The sequence below is a fragment of the Glarea lozoyensis genome (assembly GCF_000409485.1).
Source record: "Glarea lozoyensis ATCC 20868 chromosome Unknown GLAREA14, whole genome shotgun sequence".
NCBI classification, from domain to species: Eukaryota; Fungi; Ascomycota; class Leotiomycetes; order Helotiales; family Helotiaceae; genus Glarea; species Glarea lozoyensis.
Window position 1 is genome coordinate 1106907 of NW_007360988.1, and position 17727 is coordinate 1124633.

Sequence of the window (17727 nt, forward strand, 5' to 3'; positions counted from 1 at the left end):
CACATCTAATATCTCTCAACAATCCACCTCCACTTCTCCAACACCCCCCTCATACTCCCCATCATCTCCAGCTCAGCAGTCTTAACAGCAACATACCTATCCACGACCTCATCCCCAAGCCACTTCCTCACACCCTCCCTCACACTACTACCACCCTCCCCCAACCCCCTCAACGCCCCCTCCAAACTCCCATGAATCATCTCCGTAATCCCAAACCCCTTCCTCCCCTCCTCATCCAGCTCCGCAGGATCAACATCGCAATCCCCAAACTGCAACCCCTTCCCCCCTATCACCCCCTCCGTCCCGGCCGCCAATATAGCCGCAACAGCCAAATACATATTCGCCAACCCATCCACACATTTAATCTCCCAATGCGAGCCCCCAATCTTCCTAAGCGGCGTCTCGCGGTTCTGCGTCCCCCAGCAAATCCACCGTCCCCCGGCCCAGAACCCGTCTTTCACACGGTCGTAGCTCACGGCGTGGCTATACGTGAACGCGGTGATTTGATTCAGATTCTGCAGGATTCCTTGGTAGAAAGCTTCATATACGGTTTTGTCTTCGCCGATCGAGGAGGTGATGGAGAGGTGGATGTGCGCTGCGGTGCCGCATTTGCTGGCGAATGGCTTGGGGTGTAATGTTGCCCTTAGTCCGTGGGAGGCGGCGACTGCGACGATGATTTCGCGGGCGTGTAGAAGTGTGTCGACGGCTTCGAGGGGTGTGAGGGGTGGAAGGACGAATTCGTATTGTCCGGTTGCGCCTTCGGGGTGCCATTGCTCGAGATCGATGCCGGCTTCACTTAAGATTTCGTTGATTTCAGATAGCATGTGTATCATCCTCGGTACGTCAAGTGCGCGCGCGGAACTCCAGACGTGAGCGGCGGCGTGGGTGAGGGTTTCAGGTTGGTAGTCTGTGGGATGGCGGGATAGAAAGACGATTTCGATTTCGAAGCCGAGGAGGAATGTTAGGTTTTCAGCTGCGGCTTTTTTGATGGTGCGCCGGAGTATGGATCTGGGGCAGAGAACTGCTGGTGTGCCGTCGAGTTCGTAGAATTCGGCTTGCGCTGAGGCAAATCCCTGGCCTGGACCGAGACGGAGAGTGGAAAGTACTGCGCGGAGTTTGTATTCGCCTGTGGCGGTGACTCCTGGAGCAAGTGTGTCGTTCTGGAGTAAGCCTAGTGATGCTTTTGTGATTCCAACTTCAAGGGCTTTGTTGTCAGTCAAGACTTGAAGGGCTTTTTTGACTGGGATAACCCGCAGTCTTGATGTAGCTGTATAATCTTCGTATTGTAGACGGATGTGTTTTACTTCAGGATGTTCTGCAAGGAATGTCTTGAAATGCTGCAAATCTTGAGTGGAAGTGTCTAGCAGCCTGGGGCTGGGTAGAAGTTTTAGTTGGAGGTCTAAATTGTATAGTTTGTTGGATGTGTGGAAAAAGATATTCTGTACGGCCTGGATTGCTTGAGGAATGCTCATTGCTTTCTTCTGAACGTGTTCAGGAAGAACCTAATCAATTAGCAGTTTCCTCTGAAATGTCACGAATGGCGAGAACCAACCACTTCTAAAGCTTCTCTGACTTGAGTCACAGCCAGAAAATAAGTCTCAGGAAACCAGTGGCCATCTGTAGACCAACATATCTTCTCACTTGGACAAAGTTCCAGGATCTCGCGAATAACCCTCTCTTGTCCTTCTTGACTCAGAAATGGAAACACTTCTCCAATATCAGCATAGACATTTTCGTAGACAGTAGCCAGGTATCCAGCCTCTTGAGTCCATGGATAGCTGGCATGAAGCAAAACAATGGGTACTTCAGGATGTCTTCTGATGAACGGCTGCATGTGAGACGGCGATGATTTGGTCAAAGTAATATCGTTATCGCCCAGTCCAGTGTGGAATTGAAATGGTTTTCTCGGTGCAGCGGATTCTTGAATTAGACGCGCCGTCATAGTTACAAGAGCATAGTTGATAGCGGGTTCGTCGATTCTTCGGAAGGTTTTGGCGTCTGATGTATACAGAGCTTCAAATATTTTTCTCAGCTCTGTCTTTACCTCGAGCAGATTTATGTCTTGAATATCAAGTCCGGCGCGGTAGCAAATGACGGATTTGAATCCCACCACTTCAGGATCCGCAAGCGCATCGGTAATTGAACCGACGAACTTCGATATAAAGCGTACCTCCGGACCAGTTATCTTTCCAGATTCGAGTATGTCTTGAATGATATTCTCCGCAACCTTTTCAATCCTCACAATCCGCTTACACGGACTCTCAACCAAATGATCATGCCACCCATAATCAAAAACCTCATCTCCCCCATCTAATCCATCATCAACAAGCAAAGTCTCAATTCCCTCGAAACATCTCTTCTCCCAGTCTAAACCGTTCTTCTCTCTCTCGGCCTGAACAGCCTTCTCGACCGCATCCCACGTAACTTCACACTTGAGTACCTTGGAAAGTTGGTTGACAGCACGAATGTGTGACAGACTTGACTTCGTAGCCTCGATCGCAGGGCCATGAGCTTCTGTGGTGATAGTAAGCAAAGGATATTTGCTTATGGCTGAGGGTTTCAGAAGTGGATGAGCGTGGTTATCGATAATCGGGGTGGTGTGAATGGCTTGAATGAGTTCATCCATACTGGCGGCTCTGATATAAAATGAGCAAGAGATACACCTGTACTATCAAGAGGACGGGACGGTCGCTATCGGCGTCAGCTCGAACGTCGAACAGATTGTCACTCTCAAAGATTCCAACCGGTTAGAGCGTAAACTTCTTGATATGTAGAAGCTCAGAGACCAAGGCTGATCAAGCGAGTCCGACGTTATGCATGCTGTAGCATGTAAATACTTTCCCTCTCTTCTCAGGAAATGTTGTACTCTTCCACGCCCATGTCTTACAAGCACATGCAGGAGACTCGTGATATGCACCTAAACAGGCATTCCATTTTAGCGAGCTCTTGCAAATGGAGACCTTACGAGGGGGTCGCATCTGCTTGGCTGTCACTTGTATCGTCAGCTATATGATGTAGGATGAACTAAGCATTGACTATAACCTTGTCGAGATTACATGGCGTCTAAAGTATGCTTAGGATTAAACTTCTAACAGCTGCTTCAATAGCAATTGTGGAAATAAAACCTCAAAAAGCTTGGAAGCTCACGAAGTCCACGAAGAGCTACCTACTTCTGACTTGTATGGTGACGGAGTGTTCCCGTAGTTCCTCTGTTGCTCAAAGTCGATATATCGACTTGATTTCTGGTAAGTGGTTGGGAAATAGCCATTGATATATGTGGCCCGGACCCAAAACGAGTATTTGAAGAGTTATATACATTATAAATCCAAGTTACGTTTACAGATTGAGAAAATAACCCTTAAAATATCCTACCCATGCGCCGTGCTCAAATGAGGGTATTAGAACTTTGATTGAATTGCGTCGTGAAAATACCCTTTAGTCGTATCCTATGTCGCTGTGCCAGTTCCATACTCGCTGTATCGTAAATCGTATCGCTAAGGCTATATTCATTTCGCACTAAACATATTCGAACGTCGTGTTATGGCTTCAATGCCGATCTCTCGGTTCTATGATTGGACTTCCTGGGTCAACTTGTATGGATGGAAGCGAGTCTAGCTGAAGACTTGGGAGTTGTGGAATCCCACCGGCCGTCCAGGATGAAGAACTTCCAAGATCGCGCTCATCAGCTGCGACTGGCGGAGCGCCTCTATGCTCAGAAATTATTTCTCCTACACGGCTTGTCCTTGTTCCCTGTCCATTTCCGCTGCTTTCGCTCGACTCAAAAGTTGGCCTCCATTCTCCTCTTCCAACAACCGGACTTGAATAATTTGGAGGAGGCTCGTGGTGATGATCGGTTTGAGTATCGAGAGGAATGTTTTCGTAACCAGGAGGACTGTTGGGTGGGAAATCTTCATGCTCGACCATCTCTGGACTGCTGCCTGCACGTCCCTCGTTGGTTATGCTACCATCCTGACTTGGTCTGCCAATTTGTCTAAACGGACTTTCTGCTCTGGAATTACCTCGCGAGCGAGTCAAACCAGGCGATGGGAAGTCGGTGTTGATTGTGTCGATGCTGATCACTGAACTGGCACTGCGGTCTCTGCGGTGGTAATGGCTACTTGCTGCGATACTGGCAGCGTCTCCCAAAAGCCCTTCTCTTTCGCTCTCCATGCTGTTTGCTCTCAATCTTGTTCCGTCATGTCGTGCCACACCTAAATCTCCGTATGATACAGAAGAAACGGCTCTTTGACGTTCCTTCTTGATCCGCTCGTGCTCGGCCCGCAATTCTTCAACGCTTCTGCCATTGCTTGCCGTTGAGGAAGCTCTCGCCCTGTTATTCAGTTCCCTCAAAGCCACCCAGTCGCCCCGTTCTCTTGCTTCTCGCCGCAATCTGCGCCGCTCCTCGCGCTCTTCGTTTTCTCTTCTTCTCGCAAGCCTGACTTGGTATAGTGCCTCCATTTCTTCCTCTCGCAACCGTTCTTCATCTGCTTCCATTTCAGGGAACTCCACTACTACATCGATTCCACCGCGCTCTCCTTCCCGCCCTAAGACTTGCTCGCTCTGATGTGGGTCTGGGTTGTAGGCCGGCAGTGTCATCACCGATCTGACAGAAGTGTTCCTACCAACTCCTGAGGCAGTTGTCGTCTCGGGTCCGGTGTTCGTCCCATCATTTCCACGTGTCGCAGCATTACCACCAGATATTGGCAGTTGACTCGATCCATTACTCCGAGTAGATACGGGCTCTAGACGGTCGCTCGCATCCGGCAATCGACTGTGAGAGCGCGAGCCGGCATTTGGTTCCCAATTCTTCCAAAGTCTTTTGAGAAATGGCGTTGGGATATATTTCGGATTTTTGTGTTTTGTCCGTGTGTGTCGAAGTACGAAAAATAGGAGCATGAGCGCGAGAACGGCTGCTATGATACCGATAACAATCTATACAAAAATTAGCGCACGCCTTCTCTGACTCGGCTTGACCTAGCATACCGGCATAAACTTCGGCGGGGCATTGGATGTAGTGGAAGTCGAGGGTAAGGTGGCTGTTGGTGATATTGAGGAGGTAGTTGAGGTCGCAGTCGGTGACAAACTTAGGGACAGGCTGAGAGAGCTAGTCGGCGATGGTTGGATTGAACCATCTCCTTGTCGTCCCCTCAGTTCGGCTGCCGACAGATGCATCGTACCTGGATCAAACGAGTGTGAAGGAGACGATTGCCAATTCGCAGCGACAACTGCGGCCCTCCGATAGTGGGTTTTGAGAAGTTAGTATTCAACGGAACACCATTTCAAATGCTTTGGAAGAGGCTGCTGACGATGGAGTCGAGGGGCGCGAACAAAATGGCCTGGCCTGGGAATACCAAGGCAGAAGGAACAGGGCTGGCTTTTGGCTAACAGCCTTGATCTGGCGGCTCTGAGAGGCCAGAGACGGCGGCGCCGGTGAGAGGCGGGTGGTGGGCCTATCGCTGTGGTTGAGCGGGTTGCCAGGGGCCAGCACCAATTGCATGTCGTGATGCCGTACAATTCTAAAGCATACGGTACTCTCGGAACTCGGGAAGTTTATAAAGATGCTTATGAACGTTATTTAATACTCATTAAAGACGCAAGAAGGGTTGTGTTTTCCTGATCAATGGTGTTCTCGGTAACCTTACGCATCTGTCGCGGTGGTGCATCGTCGAAGTCATAAGTCGAATCTGAATAATAAGAATAATAACATTGTTTTGTTCACCACGCATCGATGGTTCACTTCGTATCCTTCCCAGCAAGGCGTGCTTGTACTCGCCACTGATTGCCGATTGTCTCTGTGAATGAGAATGGTGGGAAAGAGCGCACAGTTAGAAAAACGCCTGTGCTGACATCGCTTCCAACCCCGTGTTTGTTCCCAAGGCTGGGCTGGGTTTTCGTAAATATATTGTGGCTGCGGCACGAACAAAAGTGTCTCTGCTTCCTGTTCCATCTGACTGTAATCTCTCTCATACACAGAGGCGAATTGATTCAACTGAGTAGGATGGGATGGTCAATTCGAAGTCCCGTTTCCTGCAATTCCTCCCTCCGTGGCTGGCGACAATCTGCAGACTTGCGCGTAAGTCCAAAAGAAGATTTCAAACTTCGCAGGAACAGTTACGGTAGGAGAAGCTTTCGCGTATCAAATGCGACTCGATCGCAGTCAGATCTCGGGCGTTCATGCATGTTGTTGGTGGAGTTGGTGTGGAAAGAAATACGAAGAATCCATGAAAGCAAAGAGCTGGGTAAACATCAAAGTGATTTAGCGTACTCCGTACAGTGGGGTGCATTTAGTTTGCACCCCCTGTCCCATCCTTACCACTTTAATTGGATCTGACTAGGGGTAATTCCTATGCTGCTTTTATGATCGATTTCTCCATTCTACAACAATTTTGAAGCTATTCACAATGCCTCCAAGAAAGGAGCTAACCCCTGGTATACGCGATCGTATCTGCGAGCTCTCGACTACACTTCATTATGGTCCTAAACGGATATACACGCTATATCCTAAATAGCCGATTTCTACGATTAAGAGTACAATTAAACGCGAGGCCTCTCGAGGAGCTAAAAACGAGTCAAGACTACGATCCGGCCGGCCTCGTACTCTTATAGAAGAGTAAAGGGATCACATCTACGATATTACGAATCATATTAACCCCCAGATTAAGATGCGAGACCTCCTATACTCTATCGACGACGCTTGTAAAAAGCGGTCACTCTAATACCTTTGCCGGGAGATAAATAAGAGAAAATGGAGGCAACGAAACCGACCTAAGATTACACAAGCTCATGCTGACACTCGACTAGCCTGGGCTATTGAGCACCAAACCTATAGCCTAATCGATTGGCACAAGGTCTCCTGGTTAGATAAGTATACAATTGAGAGAGGGAAAGGGGTTAAACTAGTGTAGACATTTACTCGGCCTTACGACTAGATCCTTCTTAAGGATATACACCTAATTCGAGGCTCTAGAAAGAGTATTAGGAAGATGCTTTGGGCAGCCTTTGGCTCAAATCGTCGGACAGGATTAATACCTTTAGATGGCGACCCAGAGGCTCCTCGAGGAGGGGTAACCTCGTGGGTTATAAGGGAGGTATATCGAGCTTTTTTGCCAGATATTATGGTTGAAGGAGGGGAGTTTATACACGATAGGGTAGGTCCTCACCGGGGCCATATTGTTCTTGACTTTTTAAGGCAATTAGATATTAAAGTAATGAAATAGCCCCCTTATTCGCCAGACCTTAACCCAATTAAGAACCTTTGGGCCTTAGTTAAGGCAGAGATTTATAGACTCTATCCTGAGCTTGAAACAGCCCCTGATACAGAGGCTACTCTTGATCTACTTGTACAGGCAGCACAAGAGGCCTGGCACGCTATTAATATCGGTATTCTATATAGGCTAGCAATGACAATAGAGAAGCGGGTAAAGGCTGTAATTGACGCGGATGGATAGTATACAAAATACTAGAATAGCTTCATTTTTATCCTATAAAAGCAGCACAATAACAAACCCTAATCAGGCCTAAGTAACTTGGCAAAAAGTGGTAGGGGGTGCAAACTAAATGCACCCCACTGTACCTTCTGTCTTTCTCACCACAACACATCTCATTCACATTCGTCTCTACTGCCAGGCGCGCAACACTTCCAAGTCTCACTTTCTTTGCAGTTCAAAGCACACGAATGGCACTGCAATATTGATCATTTAATCGAAAGTACTCCATGTTTAAATTATTTACACTTTAGTTGATGGCACTCTCTACCAACATGAAAAGCCACACCCGAATTCCAGTTACATCTCGATGATAACAATTCCAAGGTTCTCCTCTCGTACAACATCCATGATAATGTCAATCAGACCGGGAGCTAACAGGTACTACAGAGCCCTCCGACTGAGCGATCTTCTTGATAATCTCAGCCTTTGCTTCCTCAATCGCCTTTCGAGTTCCGCTGAATCCAATCTCTCGCGGAAATTCCTTTGGGAATGTTTTATTTGGGATGTAAATATGACACTCTGTTCGTCTTGAGATAGCGTCCAGTACATGCACTCTCCTGTTCAAGAACTTGACTGCGGCATCGTCGACACCCAACCCGTCGTAGTATATGCCGTCGACACCATCCTGAGGGGATAGGCTGACCCAGTGGAATGTTGGTTTCTTGTCGTCAACCCACATGTTTTCGCCGACGCCGTAAATCATACCTCCACTATTAACCACATCAATTTCCGCCATCATCCATGACTTCAAACCTTTCTGGCCTCTTGTAAGGCCATCAGTTGTCGCTGGACGAAGTCCAAAACGATAGGTCGATCTGCCCGGCGTTTGGCCTACAGAGGTTCGACTGCACGACCAGGAATACTTCTTGTAGCGAATGAATGCCCGAATACAATCCATCCTGGGTGTCCTGTTCTCTTTCTCCATGGAACCCATGGAGTGCCTGCATAGGATTGACTCCTCCATCAACCGCATAGAGCGGTTCATCGAAATCATGGCATTGAGTAATCCTGCCAGTTACGTTGAAGGCCATACGCCGAATATCAACTGTTTTCTTCATATGGATAATCGTGGCCAAGCAGGTGTCCTCTCCAAAATAGATTATATCGACGGCTGGATTGAACCACATCTCTCTGCCTCTGATATGATTGGTTTGGTAATCGAAGTTTGTCAACTTGTAGACTCTCATCGCCTCTGCTCGTGATTCGAAGCACACTCTCAGAATGGCTGGGGGGATTCTGGAACGTGGTGAGACGCGGTACCATGAGTGTGTGCCCACAATGACCTCCTGAGTCGGCATTGCGTGCCCCTCTCGAAATCCTGGTCCTTTCTCGATCTCAATTAGGTGGGGGGAGTTCCATATGTGGAGGTGCCATATTTTGACACGGATCTCGACAGCAAGTTTACCAAATAGATGGAACTCCTTCAATGGCCCACTAAGCGTCCTTCTGTTAATTTTTTTCTTTGACAACAAAGATTGTTCCTTACCTGGGCTGCTGCTTTTCCTTTGCTGCTGTGTTCCGTGGCTTCAAGTTGCTGAACCTATTTTTATTCCATGATGTAGGAACAGGGTTCCGTCGAATCGAGGTTGTGGAAGGCGCTTGGAGTTTGAGATCTTCGATTTTGTTCTTGATGTTATTCAAAACCGAATCGATGGGTTCGACCTTCTGCTGCCGATTTGGATTCTGCTGCCGAATATGTCAGTCACTTAATCGGCATATCCTGAAGTGTATGAACCACTGGTGCGAACTCACTTCCTTGGCTTCAAGTGATTCTTGAAGCTGCTGTCCCGCTGTGCTACTGCTGGTCTACTGCTGGTAGCTTCGTCTGCCGGAGATATAACAGTGGTCTGGTACGTAGTGTTGTTGCTTGACGCTATGCTGGTATTGGCGGAAGTAGAACTATAATCGCTTCCTTTCCTCCCAAGTAATGCTTGAGGTGCAGTGCGTTTTTCTGTAACCTGTATTGATTGTTAGCACCCACGAAGCAGAAAGAAACTCCTTATGCATACTTCAGGTACTGGCACAGGTATGCGTGCTCCGTTTACAAGTATGGCTGCTCGACTGGAAGTAAGTTGGCAGGAGAGTCTATGTTCTTGAGCAATGCCACGATCTTCTTTACCAGCAACGTTGTTGGGAGCCATGGTTAAATCTATATTGGTGGCGTCAAAGCAAGTTTCTGTTGATTTATGAATCTCTTACTCTTCGAGCAAATGAGACGCAGAAAGAAGTGAGCGGTGAAAAATAATGTACAAGTGTTGACAATCGAGCTTATTCAAAAGTTGGAGGTTGGATTTCTAAACAGAATACCCAACACAGAAGCTCTTATACCCCTCAGACATAGTTGTGTAACCATCGCCACCTCAATTGCCAGTAATTCACTTATAGAAAAAGCTGGACTATGAAGTGCAGACGAGGCATGAATCAGAGGCATTTGGGCACAGTGGTGATGAAGGTGAATTGGCTGAACATGCAGATATATATATGCTTATGTTCTGGATGTTTAACACACTACGTCAGAAATGGGAGACTAGACCGCGCTGGTTTAAGTTTGGCTTCCGATACTAGTCAGATCTTGCAACAAATCACAACATACAAGCAGGAAGGGGTTTTAAGACTAAAGCATAACAAGACTGAGTTTGTTACTTGTGAATGAACTCATAAATTTATTGGGTTATCGACGCTAGCGAAGTGTGCTATTTGCTATAATGATCGAAAGTGGGTATTTTCCGTTAGGATGTGAGTCAGGTGATTTGACCTTAAAATTTGGGTACAGTGGCGTTTCCAGTGGCTGCCTGATCGGAGAAATGGTGGTTTCACTTCATATAATCTTGCCCATGATTTTAACTAGATGGAGCAGCTTGGTATAGGTAATTTGGTGGTGAAGTGAAATTGAGTTAAAAGTGCAACAGGAGAATTGTGCAATATAGCTATCGGCACATCATAAGATCTAGTCTGATCCAGGAAAGCGTTCGATGGAGTTTGTATCATCTCGTTGTCAATTTAGAAGCACCTGGAATCATAGAAGTCATTTGAATACATTTTTTAGTAAGTCGATCCCACCGTTACGCTCATAGGGCTTAGTGTTCAACTAACTTTCTACTAGGACAAAAACGATAGAATAAATTTTACTAGTGTCTCTAGCATATGTCATAATGGCTCTAGGAATGGGATCCTTAACGGCACCCTAACCTAGTTGGCGCCCGACCGCTCCAGTCTAGCAGCATACTTCAAGTCAAGAAGCTATCGATTATGACTTAATCCCCCTCAGGCGCTCAGATATAAGTTTGCCTGTTTTCCCCAAAGTCTTTTTTTTCTTCTTCTTTCATTTCCAAAACCTCACAAACGCACCTACCAATTTCATACACACCAAAACATCCAAAATGCGTTTCAAACCCACCCTCATCAAAAGCCTCCTCCTCGCCAGCTTAACCGCCGCTCTCCCAATCCCCAAAACTCCAAATAACCTAGTAACAAACGGCCTCCACTCAATCCCCGAAATCCAATCAACTCCAGTAACAAACATATCTCGTTCACCCCCCAATGAGATCTTCTCTATCGACGCCTCTAACGAAAACCAAGTCGCTACCCACATCGACGCCTCCGCCAAAAACGAATTCGCCGCCCACATGGAGGAACTCAATAGACGTATCGCTCAACGGGCTGAGGAGAGAATTCCTTACGTTATTGCTATCTTTAGTGTGTTTTCTGGGACTTGCGTGGTTTTTGGAATGTGGTTGGATACGCTTACACCACAAAACCCTCAAATTGGCAGCGTAAGTTAGGGATATCAGGTTGCTCATGTGGGATGTTAATGCTTGAATAGTCTGGAACTTGAGATTCATGGGAAAGAGAGGGATAGGTGCAATCTTGTTTGGATTTGAGAGATAGGAAGGATGGGAGGTGTCAGGTGTTTGGTTGGGTTGGAGTTAGGTGTGGGATGTGGTTGAAAGTGGATTCGCTTTGTTTGGGGAGTTGGGTCGCGTAGGTGGAATTATACTCTCTGTCAACGAGATTAGTCTCAGTAATTAATCCAGCTCTTATTCGTGATGTTGAAAGCTTTACAATTCTAATACATTGGTGGGTTTTGTGAGGCTTGAATAGGCGGCAACATAAATTCTCATATTCAAACTACGTATATGCCTCTAAAGTGTTTTATGTATCTCCACACGTATTCCCGCCACCTGTATCTCCACTTGAATTTCCACCACTATCTTTAGACGAATCGAATCCCGTTTGCGCTTCCTCAGTATAAGCAGGCGGAGGCACATCCGGCGAATCCTGTCGCTCATAGGAGGTATTCATAGGAAAGCCTTGCTCTGGCGAATGATCACACTTCACAACAAAGAACCTCTTAACCCAAAAGAACAGCGAAGTACGTCTACCAACAAGCGTTTTTCTCTTCTTCAAAGTCCGCCAGAAACAGCATCCGATGACGAGCATAACGAAAAGAGGACCGCATACTGCGACGATCACAATAATGGTCTTCATGTTTTTCATAATATCTTTTGTCGATTTAGTGGAGTTGTAATACTTTGATTTCCCGGATGTGGTGATGTTCCCAGTCTTCGTGACGAGAGAAGCACCTTGATTCCACCACGTCCCCGAGAATCTGAAAACAAGCGTAGCTCCAAGACGTTCCGACGGCGTATCCGCAAGATCACCAATCGTGAAAACAACATCTGCTCTCTCCCTCGTGACTTTCCCCGTCATACTCACCGTATCATTAAACCAAAGCGACGACGTCCCAAACGAACCCGCACATTTCCTGCTCTGTCCCTGTTCAGCCGGGAAATTAATCTCAATATCGTTTGAGCGTCTGAATGTTTTATTAGTGCTGATATACCCTGAAACGTCAAACGAGTTCCCGTTTTTAACGCTCTGAAGAGTCCAGATCTGCGTCCACCAGTAATCCGGTTCACTGGATGCGAGACGCAATGATGCTGGGCAGTTTTGACGGTTCCCGCTCGAGGCGTCGCAGCCTGGATATGAGCCTACCTCGTCGCGGGGTTGGAGGTTCATGTAGAATGGGTTGTTGTCCCAGGATGAACGGGAGATGGAGGAGTTGGAGGCTAGATTCATCTGGCCGATTGAGAATGTTGCGTTTCTTGGGCCTAAGAATGGTTGGCATGTTTTTGAGCCGTTGAAAGTTGTGTATTCTAGGATTATGCTACCGTTGTAGAAGACGTCGTGGGCGGTGAAGTCTAGACGTTGTTGGGTGGATAAGGTGGTTGTGTTTTTGCAAGTGTAGTAGTTTGTGGTGTTTGATGAGCCACGTTTATCTGAATTAATATATGGTTAGAACTATATTACATCAACAACAAAAAGTGACGCTTACAGTTTAAAGTCTTTTTGCAAACTTCCATGGCAGGTTTCTCAGACTCGCTTCGAGCTGCTGCTAGGACATGGTTGACGAGACTGATCGTTGCAAAAAGTTGAATTAGACATAACTTCATGTTTGGTGTATACTGTAATATTTTGAATAACTGTGGATATGAACAAACGATCTTAGAAGATATCGTCGATTATTTGTACTGGTATCCAAATATTATACCTCCATTGTCTCAGCCACATGGCCACGATTATGTCTCTTTCGGTAAATTCGATTGTGGCTGGCTCACGCAAGGCATGATTGAACGGCAACGACTTTCTGGGACCTGTAAAGTCAATGACGGGAATACCATAGGCAAAACCTGAAGAGTCCTTTCCTATTAAAACAATCTCGATCTACTATTGGCGTATTACCATAGCCTTCAATTAAGCGAGACCGTACCCCTGACTGCATTCTCTTTCAGCTTTGTCCTGAACCGATCGAGTCGAGATATGCAAGCCTTCGGCGACACAAAATTTGTCCAAAACGAGATCTTTAGGTAATGTTAAGGGGTCCATAGCAAGATGGTTTGACGAAATGGGGACTTTTACAGGTCATTAAAACGGAAGACCCGTGGGCCTGTTGAAGACTTGTTGTATGGAATAGATTACTGTTTCAGGTCCACACGTTTGTAGCCGTTTTGGCGGGCTATGTAGGGCTGAAAATACTGGTCGTAATATTGTCGGTATCCGGAAACGAGAATTGGAGATTTCCGCGGGAGATGAACGCAGCCGCTTGAAAGGGTGCGTGCTTCTTATTGGCGTCTAAATATGAATGTCACTCCGTAGATTGTGTACTGAATACTTAAGTTCAATGAAGTAGTTGTGTTTTGACATTTGAGATCGTGCATAGCTTTTGGCGATATAAATGTAAATTTAGAGACCAAGGACTACATTCGAGATTGACTCATATGAATAGATTGTGCGCGTATGCTAAGTCTCCAAAATAATTACCTATAAAATCCTATTTTCTTTCGTTCTTGGGCATGCCTTGTATACTAACGTAGCTCTGGAAATTGTCTAGCGGAGCTTCATGTTCAACCATCTTCCAGATGAGTTCGACTCTTTCGGCAATCGCTTCGTCCAACGGGCCAGCATCGATAGCGTTCAAGGTCTCGTCAAGCTGTTTCAAGTTGCTGGCTCCGAAGATGACTCCATCGCCATATTCTTGCTTCAAGATACTATGGTAAGTTACCCAACGATAAGCCAAAGCTGCCTTACTAATGCCGGCATCTTTTGCAATCACTCCCCACTCGTCGAGAGCATCGTAGATGGATTCTTTGTTATACATCGCGGAGTACATAGGTGAGAGCCAGTGGTCAGGGCCAAATCTGCCAGTGTCGGTATTTGAGCGAAGAGTGGCGGAATCCTTGACGAGGAAGCCTCCAGCTGATGGGGAATAAGCGTAGAAGCTCATTCCAAGTTTACGTAGAGTCGGGAAAAGGGACTTTTCCGTAAGTCGCGCTACAGGATTATAATTGCCTTCGTAAACAGATGGCAAGACTGAGCCCGCTGCCGCTTGGATATCATAGATTTCTTGAACTTCTTTCGCGGTGTAATTGCTCACGCCAAACTATTATTGATTTTAGCATCGATAGGCTCCAGATTAGTAACTGAGCCCACAAACCCTCTTAAATTTCCCTTCGCTGTATAATTGCTGGATAGCGGAAAGAGTTTCTTTGATTGGTGTGACATGATCTGGCATGTGCAGATAGTAGATATCCACCTGTATCCAACTGTTAAGGATCGTACACAAGAGTCAATATCAACGAGCTCACATTATCAACCCCTAATTCTTCTAAGCTTTTGTTCATTCCATCAAGGACGCTTTGCTTGCCAAGGCAACCCTCAAACAAGCCAGGTGCCTTGGTCGAAATCACGAATCTCTTAGCTGCTTCAACCTTTCTAAGAGTCACCTCACTTTCTGGCTGTTACGTAGTTAGTCAATAGTCAAATAATGCAGTATTTCGGGACTTGCGTAGATTCTAGCCGTGTCAAGCTCTTTCACTGAATGCTTCTCTAGCGTTTCTAGAATCGAATTAAGAATATCTGGAGCGAAACTGCTAATGAGGGCTGTCCCAAAGACAATGTTCGGCTTCGAGATTCTTGGTTGGGACATATTGCGAAGAATAACCACAAGTCTAGTAGGGAAAGAGAACTGCTGTTGAGAGGAAGTGACGAGAGAAACTTAGGGGAACTCGAAGGCCTAGTTATATAGATGAATGAATCGGAATAGATGATGAATTCTTTACACAGAAAATACACATCTGAATTAGGAAATAACCCAAGAAGGATATTCTAGAGCAAATAGTAATCATTGCGATTACAGCTATGACTTCTTTCAGCTTTCGGTACGTGTGATTGATAATAGTTGGCGACGAGGTAAGAAATGATCGGATGCATACTAGGCTACGTGCTCCAATTAATCATGATCCCGTCCAGATTTAATCTGGAAAACGGGGTGGGAGCAACACTGGAGGCAACTCCCCGATAAAGTTTACCTTTGTTTTAAGCACCGTTTGATGTTAGTGCAGACAATGATTGACAGAAGTAAGGGATGCGTGACGGCTTCTTGAACGCCCACAGGAGTTATTGGACATAAAATAAACATCGGACGACCAAGTACGTTCAAATGAATTGTCGTTGCGGAGTTTGTGGTCGAAAGATTTGGAAGGAATACGGGGTTCATGTTCTCCAGGTCTGTTCTCCCCGTCGCTCGGCCGAGTGAAAGAAACACGTGTTTGCCGTCACTTTGCTCGATCACATGATTGATCCAGCTTCCTTCTACTCGCGTTGAGTTTACAATTTTCATAAGAAATCAAAAGATTATACATACTGACTATAATCGTCCATTTCTACTTTTCGATTGAGTGTTGTTACAACAAACGCATCGATGTGTTGATTTAATAATGCTCGAAATCTTCTCAGCCACAAGATTTGCAGTGGCATGCCGCTATTTTGCGGGGAAAACATTACATGTTCGCTCTAACATGACACGAGCTTGACAATATCCAGTCAAGGGAAACCTCAATATCGAGATACTGCTATTTAAGCAGTCTGAAATGAACCAAGACGAGACGCAATTTCCAGAGCAGCCTTCCAAACGACTCCCTAAGGTCAGGCAAGCGTGCGATTGCTGCCATGCCCGAAAAATCCGCTGCGATGGACAAAACCCATGCTCCAACTGTCAAATGACAATACTAGCATGTACATATCTTGCTGTACCCAAAAAGAAAGGACCAAAAGGAAAGAGAGTCTTTAGAGATGGCGCAAAAGAAGGAAAACGTGTGAAAAAGTTGCGGATGGGCCAAGGGAATTCGAAGGTACATACTAGTCCACCAAATCACCAGACTAATCGAACTCGGATGCCCTCTGAATCTACGGAAGGTATCATCACTGAAGAGAATGGGTTTAAACCTTCTGCCTTGATAACAGACGCGGTCATTACGAGCTGTGTCGATGCATTTTTTACACACAAATATCCCATTATGCCTATTTTAGAGCACGAATCGGTCAATGCCGCACTACCCAATATCCGTCAATCGCCTGAAAGATACGCTCTTATCACTTCTTTGTGTGCTGGAATCGTCCAACAACCTGAGATCATAGCGTCGCCGATTGCAACGGCATACGGCTCACAAGAGATACCACTACTGGAGCTACCAGCATCGGAGCACTTCATTCAGGAAACCGTCCGAGCGAGGCAATACTGTAATTATATCGACTCGCCAACACTGGAAACTGTTCAAACTTCGTTCTTCTTATTCGCTGCTCTATTCTGTTTGGGAAAAGATAATTCAGCATGGTTCTACATTCGAGAAGCGATGACAGTTCTGCAACTGCTTCGCTTGCACGAAGAAGACACTTACCAAAATCTCGCCGAACCGTATGCGACATACAGTCGTCGAACTTTCTGGCTTTTATTCATCACAGAAAGAGCTTACGCTCTACAGCGCCATCGACCGTTGACGCTTCAACGCACCATATCACTTCCCACGGTCTCACCTGGCCCAGAATCAATCATTCTGTCAGGGTTCCTAGATCTGGTTTCGCTTTTCCAAAACTTCGATGATGAGTTCCTCAGTCTTTGGAATCTTTCAACCACGGTTGGCGCATCTTCTGGGTCATCAGCATCACCGCAGTCGCTCATACAACTTCAAGATATCTTGAAATTCGCTATCCCGAATGTCTCGCAGAGGACAGAGGTCCAGCAAGCCGATCTTCTCATTAGTAGACAGTGGTTAAAAACTATGGTCTGGCAACTTTGCGTAACAAAAGGTCTTCTGTCCTCCGCTCCATCAAATGAGGCCATGTCGTTTCAATATCCGGTCACGATCGCGAGGGACGTTGTATTTGTTTCCCGGAATCTGTCACCAAAGGCACTAGAAGCAAATGGTGTTGGAATCTTGGAGAAGATTTTCGACATAGGATGTAGTCTTGCCGATGTTCTCCAGCTGCAACCAAATCATATGTATGCATCAGCGATGGAGATTGGACCAAGAGACTACCTGATGGAAATGGTGCGACTTTTATCGATAGGTAGAAACAGCTTAGGCGTCCAAGGTGCAGCTGGCGGTATCAATGGAGGAGAGAAGTTCTTAAGGTTACTTGCAAGGAAAGCGGAGGACTGTTTAAATCCTCGAATTAGTCGAGGAAGCTTATCGGACAGCGACGAGTCGAGATGTATCGAGGAGATTGATGACGACGAGAATCTTGAAAATGGGATTGAGGATGCGATCAATAAAACTGAAAGACCCGGATATTATAGTGCTCCACCGCCACCTTGGAGTTCTAGCAAGAAAATTGTTCGACGAAACGATGTGTGGTCTACATAATGTGTCATGATTTTCTATGTACTGGTTAGGCGTCAACG

The 17727-nt window shown here is 46.3% G+C and overlaps 7 protein-coding genes across 7 annotated transcripts; 2 read left to right on the forward strand and 5 right to left on the reverse strand.

Annotated features, from left to right (window-relative positions):
- Positions 1–5: 5 nt before the first annotated feature.
- GLAREA_06949 (Glutamine synthetase/guanido kinase) lies at positions 6–2626 on the reverse strand (the record flags this gene model as incomplete). Its single annotated transcript, XM_008080897.1, has 2 exons — positions 6–1502; positions 1553–2626. 2 exons carry the CDS (start codon positions 2624–2626, stop codon positions 6–8), a joined length of 2571 nt encoding a protein of 856 aa, XP_008079088.1.
- Positions 2627–3546: 920 nt separating this feature from the next.
- Positions 3547–5172, reverse strand: GLAREA_06950 (uncharacterized protein; the record flags this gene model as incomplete). The annotated part of the gene is made up of 2 exons (XM_008080898.1): positions 3547–4932; positions 4984–5172. The coding sequence occupies 2 exons, from the start codon at positions 5170–5172 to the stop codon at positions 3547–3549; spliced, it is 1575 nt and encodes a 524-aa protein (XP_008079089.1).
- Positions 5173–7842: 2670 nt separating this feature from the next.
- Positions 7843–9628, reverse strand: GLAREA_06951 (uncharacterized protein; the record flags this gene model as incomplete). The annotated part of the gene is made up of 5 exons (XM_008080899.1): positions 7843–8273; positions 8323–8921; positions 8974–9173; positions 9287–9445; positions 9497–9628. The coding sequence occupies 5 exons, from the start codon at positions 9626–9628 to the stop codon at positions 7843–7845; spliced, it is 1521 nt and encodes a 506-aa protein (XP_008079090.1).
- A 1239-nt stretch (positions 9629–10867) lies between these two features.
- Positions 10868–11322, forward strand: GLAREA_06952 (uncharacterized protein; the record flags this gene model as incomplete). The annotated part of the gene is made up of 2 exons (XM_008080900.1): positions 10868–11260; positions 11311–11322. 2 exons carry the CDS (start codon positions 10868–10870, stop codon positions 11320–11322), a joined length of 405 nt encoding a protein of 134 aa, XP_008079091.1.
- A 317-nt stretch (positions 11323–11639) lies between these two features.
- On the reverse strand, positions 11640–12940 carry GLAREA_06953 (uncharacterized protein; the record flags this gene model as incomplete). The annotated part of the gene is made up of 2 exons (XM_008080901.1): positions 11640–12766; positions 12823–12940. The coding sequence occupies 2 exons, from the start codon at positions 12938–12940 to the stop codon at positions 11640–11642; spliced, it is 1245 nt and encodes a 414-aa protein (XP_008079092.1).
- Positions 12941–13818: 878 nt separating this feature from the next.
- GLAREA_06954 (NAD(P)-linked oxidoreductase) lies at positions 13819–14973 on the reverse strand (the record flags this gene model as incomplete). The annotated part of the gene is made up of 4 exons (XM_008080902.1): positions 13819–14427; positions 14482–14580; positions 14633–14782; positions 14863–14973. The coding sequence occupies 4 exons, from the start codon at positions 14971–14973 to the stop codon at positions 13819–13821; spliced, it is 969 nt and encodes a 322-aa protein (XP_008079093.1).
- Positions 14974–15916: 943 nt separating this feature from the next.
- GLAREA_06955 (Zn2/Cys6 DNA-binding protein) lies at positions 15917–17689 on the forward strand (the record flags this gene model as incomplete). Its single annotated transcript, XM_008080903.1, has 1 exon — positions 15917–17689. The coding sequence occupies one exon, from the start codon at positions 15917–15919 to the stop codon at positions 17687–17689; it is 1773 nt and encodes a 590-aa protein (XP_008079094.1).
- Between the last annotated feature and the right edge of the window lie 38 nt (positions 17690–17727).